The sequence below is a fragment of the Miniopterus natalensis genome, chromosome 3 (genome assembly GCF_054644295.1).
Source record: "Miniopterus natalensis isolate mMinNat1 chromosome 3, mMinNat1.hap1, whole genome shotgun sequence".
Classification (NCBI taxonomy): Eukaryota; Metazoa; Chordata; class Mammalia; order Chiroptera; family Miniopteridae; genus Miniopterus; species Miniopterus natalensis.
The window spans coordinates 76,139,270-76,147,203 of NC_142083.1; the positions used below are offsets into that span (position 1 = coordinate 76,139,270).

At 53.7% G+C, this 7,934-nt stretch overlaps 1 protein-coding gene across 3 annotated transcripts; it reads right to left on the minus strand.

Annotated features, from left to right (window-relative positions):
- Nucleotides 1–4,240: 4,240 nt before the first annotated feature.
- On the minus strand, nucleotides 4,241–6,649 carry ABHD11 (abhydrolase domain containing 11). Of its 3 annotated transcripts, none has more exons than XM_016199076.2 (6): nucleotides 6,516–6,649; nucleotides 6,216–6,351; nucleotides 5,374–5,547; nucleotides 5,039–5,209; nucleotides 4,755–4,936; nucleotides 4,241–4,486 (listed from the first exon to the last, which is right to left on the minus strand). In XM_016199076.2, the coding sequence occupies exons 1-6, from the start codon at nucleotides 6,632–6,634 to the stop codon at nucleotides 4,405–4,407; spliced, it is 864 nt and encodes a 287-aa protein (XP_016054562.2). In that variant the 5' UTR covers nucleotides 6,635–6,649; the 3' UTR covers nucleotides 4,241–4,404. The 3 variants fall into 3 exon arrangements, with proteins under 3 accessions (XP_016054562.2, XP_016054561.2, XP_016054563.2); XM_016199075.2 differs by having other exon boundaries at nucleotides 4,241–4,532; XM_016199077.2 differs by lacking the exon at nucleotides 5,039–5,209 and having other exon boundaries at nucleotides 4,241–4,532.
- Between the last annotated feature and the right edge of the window lie 1,285 nt (nucleotides 6,650–7,934).

The following is a 7,934-nucleotide window of genomic DNA, read 5'->3' on the forward strand; positions in this document are numbered from 1 at the left end:
TCCTCTAGGTTTCTCTCTCTCAGGCTGGGAGGCTAAGGTGGCCCCCTGCCCACTGGATCCATGATGTTGGCAACTGCTGCCACCTGCTGGTCAAGGCCGGTGTTGCCACACCGCTGTCATCACAGCTCAGTACCCGTGTGCCCGGTTGGGATGCAGACAGTCTTCACCAGCCTTTCAGAAGCCCTCTGGCTTGTGGAAGAAACATCTCGACAATGACAAGACAATGATGGGAATTACAGGGCTGTAGAGGTCCGGAGGAGGAAGAGGAGGCAGCTTGTGTAGGATTCAGCAACAGAACTGTCACTGGGGCAGAATTGTGGGGGGTGCGTGAGGAAGGCACTGGAGTAGGGTGTAGGAAAGCAGCCCTGCAGAAGCTGAACCCATATAAGGAGGGCATTTAAGTCAGAGGGAGCCCACTTGTTTTGGGGAGATTAGCCACATACAGGGAGATTGAACAAATTATGAAATATATTGAAGACAATTGGGGCAAGGGGGTAAAATATGTAAAGGGGGAAAGCTGGGATAAACCCCATGCTGTTGGACTGGAATTTAAGCTCTAAATGTAAATTTTTTTCTATATATGTATATTTTATTAGTTAGGGTTCCCCAGTGAACCAGGACCAATAGAATAAATATAGAGAAAGAGATTTATCATGTGGAATTGACTCACGGATTATGGAGACTGAGTTCCAAAATCTGCTACCTACAAGCTGGAGACTTGGAAAGCTGGTAGTACAATTCCAGTCTGAGTACAAAGACCTGAGAACCAGGAACACCAATGATGTAAGTACCAGTTCCAGGGCAGGAGAAGACCAGTATCCCAGGGAGAGAGAGAGTTCAACCTTCCTCTGCCTTTTCTTTTTATTCAGGCCCTCAACGGGTTGGATCATGCCCACCCACATTGGGAAGGACCATCTGTTTTACTCAGTCCACCAATTCAAATACTACTCTCTTCCAGAAACACACTCACAGAAACACTCGGAAATAATGTTAACCAGAAATAATGTTTAACCAGTCAAGCTGACACATAAAATCAACCATCACACAGCTAGAGGAATAAACATGGTTGTTAATGTGTGTTTGTGTGTATAAACATGTGCCTACTGAGTGGGCCTGGGAGCAGAGATTACTCTAATTGCAACAAGCACACCTAACAACCAGATCTTGGTTTTTAAATACTATTTGCCACCAACACACACACACACACACACACACACACACACACACACACACACACACACACACACACACACACCCAGGTATTCTTGCAGAAATGGCTAATTCTAGGGCTGGGGAAGGGGAAAAAGATGAGCCTGGGCGATCTTGTTGAGCCAGAAAGAAAGGCAGTGTTCAAAGGACGATGGCACGTATCAAAATGACAAGCGGTCAGTAAGGGGCGCCCATTGACCAAACCTAAACCTTTGGACAATTTGCCAATAAATAAATGTAGAAGAAATGGTGAAATTAGAAAATAATTTGTGATGGATGAACATCAATGGGTGTTGAAACCTATGAATGAAAGTGGGATGAAGAAAAGAAACTTTCTACATCTCAAAGTACCTCCCTTCCCCAACACTTAACAATCACAATCAAGTAATCAGCATTACCACAACCAGACATGGTTCTGAATATATCAGATACAAGAACACAACATCATTTCTGTGATATTTCTTCATGAAATGTGTAACAGTGGTCTAATCATGAGAAAGGATTGGACAAACCCAGGGCGAAGGATGGTTTAAAATAACTTCTCTGTAATCTTCAAATATGTCAAGGCCATGAAACTCAAAGAAAGGCTGCAAATTGTTCTAGATAGAGGGAGACTAGAGAGATGTGACAACTGAGTACAATGCTTGATACCATATTAGTTGTTTTTTTTTACCCTAAAAGGATATTTTTTTGGACATTGAAGAGCAGTTTGAAATTGTTTCCAAATAAAAAGTTAAAAATTTTAAAAATGCATGGCAAGAGTGTTAGCTCTTCCCCTGGCTGACTCTTGCTGGCCTGCAGGATTCATGTTGGACAAGCTTCTGTGGAACCCCTTTGACTAATTGGGGATGAGGGGCCTTTGTGCTCCCACTGTCCCTGGACCCCCGACACCCTTTTCTGATTACATCTGTGCTTCACCTTTGCTAGTCCTGGACCCCCGAGAGCAGGGGTCCTGTCTGGATCATGGAACAGAGTAGCCTCTTGAAATATACTGAATCTCAACAAAAGGGGTGTTGCATTAGGGAGTACAGCTCAACCTCACCTCTTCACCTGGGGTTCAACCAAAGAAATGGTCAAGTCTGGGTGTTGGAGGTACACCTGACTGAGTAAGACCTATGGATAACCAGGAGTCATGTCTGCAGGGGATTTCCTGGTGGGGGGGTCTTGGAGGAACTATTTTTCTTTTTATTAAATTTATTGGGGTGACATTGGTTAACAAAATCGTACAGGTTTCAGGTGTACAATTCCACAACAGATCTGTACACTGTATTGTGTTCACCACCCCAAGTCAAGCCTTCATCCATCATCATTTATCTCCGCTATACCCTCCTCCACCTCCCCTACTCCCCCTTAGGGCTCAGTTGAGGACCTAATCCTCAAGCTGTAATCTTGCTGAAGAGGCCTCTCAATGGGGAAAATTCCTTTACACCTTTGATGTCACTGATGTGCTCAGTAATCACATTGAGGGAGGAGTGGAACACCAAGACCTCCTCCAGAGCACAGCAGACCTACCCACGCTCAAGGATCAGAATGGTGGAAATACTGGAGGAATAAAGAGCAATATTGCTAGGGAGGAAGGACATTCGAGATGTTAGGAGAAACACGTCAGGAATGGTTAAACGTTTCCCTTCTTTTCTGCTAAGGTGAGATTATAGTTATATGTGTGGAAATGCCACTCAAGGTACCAAGATGCCAATCCTTCAAGTTGGGGGGCTGGGGCACTGGTCTCTCAGCATTGGAGCAGCCATGGCTCTCTCCTTTCTCATTTCCTAATGTGGGTAGAGCACCCCCTTGGGGTAAAGAACACAAGTGAGGCTCTAGGCCTGGCTGGAGGGTTCCAGGATCTAGGAGGGGAATCAGGGACCTGCCCTGCCTCCCTGGGGCAGGGCTTAACAGGGAGTGCCCTGCCAGGAAGGGAGGGCAAAGGGCCATGTCCTCCAACAGCCCCACCCAGCTGACAAGAGTTTCTGTCACCAGGCCACCCATTCTGTCTGGGGCCCTTGAGGGGTAAGTATCCTCCTCAACCCACCTTCTCTCTTTCCAGGGGGTCAGGTGAGAACTCCTTTCCTCCTTGGGGATCCAAACACCGTGTCCTCTCTGCTTACCCTTAGGCCAGGCATGGGCTACACTTGCTGCCTCCTCACGGTGGCATAAGTCCCCCTGCTCTACTTTCACAAGTCCATGAGACTGGGGCACTGAGGGGCAGGTATGGAGTGTTTCAGACCCCTCCCCTCCTGGTATCAGCATCAGGACCAAGGCCAGGGTGGAAGGGCCCAGAGTGGGGCACCTCATCCAGGCAAGCCCAAGATCACTGTTCCCTCCTCTACTGCCCTACAACAGAGCCCAGAATCCTAAGCGGCTGGAGCACTGGGGGACACCCAGACAGAGCCCTCGCTGGACCAAGTCCTCCAGGAGCGGGATGAAGCCATTGCCAAGTGAGAGGCAGCTGCTTGTGGGGGTGGGTTGCAGGGACAGTGGTGGCTCACCCTCAGGACTCTATTCTGCTGGAAGAGGGGAGGGGGAAGTCAAGCTTTCTTGGAAGACACACAAACAGCCACCCTGTCACAAGGCATGGGCTGTGGCCATATTTGCCAACCCCCAGGGCCCAGCATCAGATCCGTAAGTCCTAGGCCTCAGGCTGTTCTTCCTGCCACCTGCAGGAAGCAGGCAGTGGAGGCTGAGCTGGACACATGCAAAGCCAAGTTACGAGCTGCGGAGGCCCAGCTGTTGGAGGTCCTGGAGGAGAAACTGAGACTGAGGCAGGAGGTGGAGGCCTGGGAGGTAGGGTGGCAATGCCAGCTGGGCCTGGGATGCACAGGGAGACAGGCCCAGGGTCTTCCCCTGAACCTGTTCTCCTGCCCACAGGAGGACATGCAGTGGCTGGTGAGACAGCGGGTCGAGAGTCAGCTGCAGAGAGAGTCCAGCGGCACTTTGAGAGCCCCCATGCAACCTGGAACAGCTAGGGCCCCAAGGGTCCAACTTCCCCCACGTTGGTGGGGGCGTTGGTGGTGAGACAGTTCAACCCAGAACCTTGAGAGCAGTATCTTTATTCATTAAAACTTGAGGTCCGACCACCTTTGCACCTTGTGCCCTCTTAGTGTCACCTGAGTCCTTCTCTGTGAAAACAGGGAACAGGCTGCAGGACCTTAACACCTGGGGTTTCAAACACGATCCCTCTGGCCAGCACCTCTTAGGTCAGGAAGCCTCGGATGGCAGCCATGAAGTCCTGTGGGCGGTCGGCATGGATCCAGTGGCCAGCATTAGGCACGGTCTGCATCTGGGCCCGAGGGAAGAGTCGCCTAATCTCAGGATGGTGGCTGGGACTGTCCATCAAAGAGAAGGCCGCCAAGAAGGGGTGAAAGTGGGGAGATGGGAAGAGAAACAAAAGTGAAGACAGACCAGAAGAGATGGAGAGCCAAGTGCCCCGTGGTGTTTCCAAGCTCTCAGGAGCTCACTGCCCACACCCAGGCCCTCCCAAGGCAGGCTTCCCAGACTGGGGACTAGGTAAATAAGGCATGATCTGTCTACCACACAGCCTGGCTTACTGCACAAATTCAGAGTTTCCACCAAGGAGGAAGAGGGTTGGCCCAGGGTAGGATTCTTGTTGTGGTGGGAAGGCCAAGATCTTGTCCACGTGCTGGGCCAAGGCATCCAAGTTCACCCTCCACACGAAGCGCCCGTCTGCCTCCACCAGGTTGGTGAGCAGGAACTGCCGGACGGCCATGTCCTGTGGGGGGCACAGTTTGCGGGTGCTCCCTGTGAGTCCTGGGTTGCCACTCTTCCCTTGACAGGTCCCAACCCACACTATCCCAGGGTTTGAGGGTATCACCTGGATTAAAGAGCTGAGTTGTTTATCAGCCAGTTTGCGGGCACAAGAGCGAGAGACCTCATCTGGGATATCTATGGCCCTCATGGCTGCCATGTAGGCTGGAAAGTTCAAGCTGGATGTGGTCTCCACTGGGCTGATGTCCACGGCAACTAGACGTTCCACCAGCTCTGGCTGTGGGAGAGAACTGGACTGGGGACCAGCCTTAGGGCATGCACAGTGGGTCACAGGCATAATTCTGTGATCCTGAACTTGGCTACCCCAGGCTTCTTTGAGTCCCAGGTTGCCTACTGGGCACTCAGGATCTATAGTGGGTGGGAGGGAGCCCTGGCACTCACCCTCTGTAGTGCCAGCAGCATGGCTGTCTTGCCTCCCATGCTGTGGCCAATGAGAACACAGGGCACTAGGCCCAGCTTGGGCAAGAGGTCCTGCAGGTCTTGGCTCATGGCCTCATAGCTCATGTCTGGGCTGTGGGGGCTGTCACCATGGTTCCGAGCATCCACTGTCAGCACCTGGGGGAATGGGATGAGAGAGGGGCAGCACTGGCATCCATATTTGGGGCATGGACAGCCAAAGGCATGGAAGACCTGCAGGTTGAGGGGGTGGAGAACCTGGAGAGAAATCCTGAAGCAAAAGAAGGACCCAGATGGTGGGAGGGCCCAGTTCCCAGACCTAGGAGGCCCAGATGGGGAATCTGGGATCGCTGATGCAGAAGAGAAGGCAGGAGGAGCATGACATCTCTGAAGGTATGGCCTGGCTGGGTGGCAACCCCAGAGAAAGCAGACACCAAGAATTTCCAACAGTTGAAGCACGGAAGGATGTATTGCTATAAGGAGTGATAAGTCCCCTGTCATCCCTGGTGAACAAGCAGGGGGTTGGCCCCCTTAGTGGGGAGGATGTTGGCGTTTAGACATTGGGCAGTGGAGCCTAGCTCGGTTTGAAGCATGCAGATGGAGACGGACTGGATGGATGGAAGCACGAGGGAATGAAGGGGTCCATCTAGGGCCCCGGCCTGCCCTGCAGGCTCCATCTTTAGAAGGTCAATCTCTCCTTTCATTTTCGCTGAGACCTGCCACTGCTCAGCCTGCGTTCCGCGGTGAGGGCAAAGGAGCCGGCCCCGCCTCGGCCTCATCCTGGCTCCCTCCCACCAAGCCCCGCCTTCCGCAGGACGGAAGCTCACCCTCCGGCCAGTCTGCTGAGCCAAGGCTTTGGCAATAGAGTTGAAGTTGGTTTTGCAGCCGAAGAGCCCGTGCAGAAAGACGAGGGCCGGGCGGGCCGCCTCCCCATCCAGAAGCTTGTAGGAAAGCGGAACGGGTCTGGAAGAAGGGGCAAGGATGGGGGGCGACTGAGCCGGATGGGGAAGAGGTTTGGGGGAGCGGCCTGGGAGAAGGCGGGCCCAAGAAGGGGAGGTGGGGCCGTCGGGGCTGCACCGGAGGAGGCTGGTTAAAGGACGATCTCTCACCGGGTGCCCTTCACTGACCTCGGCTCGGCGCCGCTTTGGCCACTGCTGCTGGGTGTGATAGGCAACCTGGAGAAGTAGGTCCTGGAGGGCTCGAGCCCCCCATACGGGAGCCTCCAGGCGCGGACCCCGCGGAGCATGCCTGGAACCGCTCCCCCGCAGGCACCTCGCTAGCCGGTCCTGGGCCCCAGCTCCGCCTCCCGCTTTTGCTGAGCCCCGCCCAGTTCCCATTTGAGCTCGGGCCTCGCCCCTCCTGCTATCGCGGAATTTCCCGCCCTCGCTCACATTTCCTTACGTAATCCCAGACAACAGTCCCCGCCCCCCGCCAGCTCCGCCCCCAGCCCGGAGCACTGGCCCTGGCCACACCCTGGGTGGAGCCTTGAAGGATCTGGTACTCCCCCCCCGGGGCGAAACTCCGCGCAGCCCCGCGCTGAATCCGCGCGCGGAGTCTTGGCTCTGCAGCCTCGGAATCCCGTCCCAGCTGCTGTGGATGTCCTGGGTTTTAATGCGGGCTCTGGGCAGCCGCGGGGCAGGCTCTTGGCAAGCCTAGGAGGCACCTGCGCCTGGCGCCGCACCAGGTCCGCGTCTCCGCCCTCGCGCACCGCCTTGGGTGCCGTACTTTCTGTGCCGCGGGGGGGCGCTGGAGAGGCACCTGGAGTGGCTCTCACAGTCGGGGCACCTGCTTGGAGGCTCAGGGCTCCACAGCCCCGCGACTCAGGCAGCACAAACAAGTACTTCTTACCCATCCTGAAGTCGAGGGCTAGAGAAAGAGCTAGGAAGGACTCTAAAGGCTATCTTCAACTATCCGCCACCCCCGTTCTTTACAGATGGGGAAACAGGCAAACCGGAACGTCTGGTCTGCCTTTCATAATGCGAGTCAAAGGGGGAGGCCGCGGCCCTAGCCTGTTTGACTCCGTGGTTAGAGCGTGGGCCCTCGGCCTGAAGGGTCCCGGGGTTCATTCCCGTCAAGGGCACGTACCTCGTGGCAGGCTCAATCCCGCCCCTGTGGGCGTGGGAGCAGGAGCTGGAGGCACCACATGGATGTTTCCCTCTGTTTCTCAGAAAAGCAATGTGTGTGTGGGGGGGATAACAAAAAACCCAAACTCCCTCCGTCCCCCTTTACCAGTAAAGAAATAAAGAAATAATCCCTCCCCCCCTTTCTATAGTATTCTGCTCAGAAACCTTCGGGGACTCCCCATCCCTAAACTTGAAAGTTGAAACTTCATCACTACATCATAAGCCTCCCAAGTATGATCCTACCTATATTTCCACCCATGCTCCCCATTCTCTTACTCCCCAATGAGGCACCCCAAGAACTACACTGCATACCTCCCTTTAGGTCTTTACCCAGTTGCCAGAGTCTAGGATAACTGCCAACTCCTCCTCAAGCCTTCCCAGATTTCCCTGGTTGAAACTAATCTCTTCCACCCTATGTACTTA

Bases quoted from the DNA above. Each gene is read 5' to 3' on its own strand.
- ABHD11 (XM_016199075.2), bottom strand. From the start codon at position 6,634: ATGCTCCGCGGGGTCCGCGCCTGGAGGCTCCCGTATGGGGGGCTCGAG. The intron at 5,548-6,215 runs GTGAGCTTCCGT...CCATTCCCCCAG, and splicing joins CTCAGCAGACTGGCCGGAGG to GTGCTGACAGTGGATGCTCG. The intron at 4,533-4,754 runs GTAAGCCAGGCT...TTTGATGGACAG, and splicing joins GGAAACTCTGAATTTGTGCA to TCCCAGCCACCATCCTGAGA.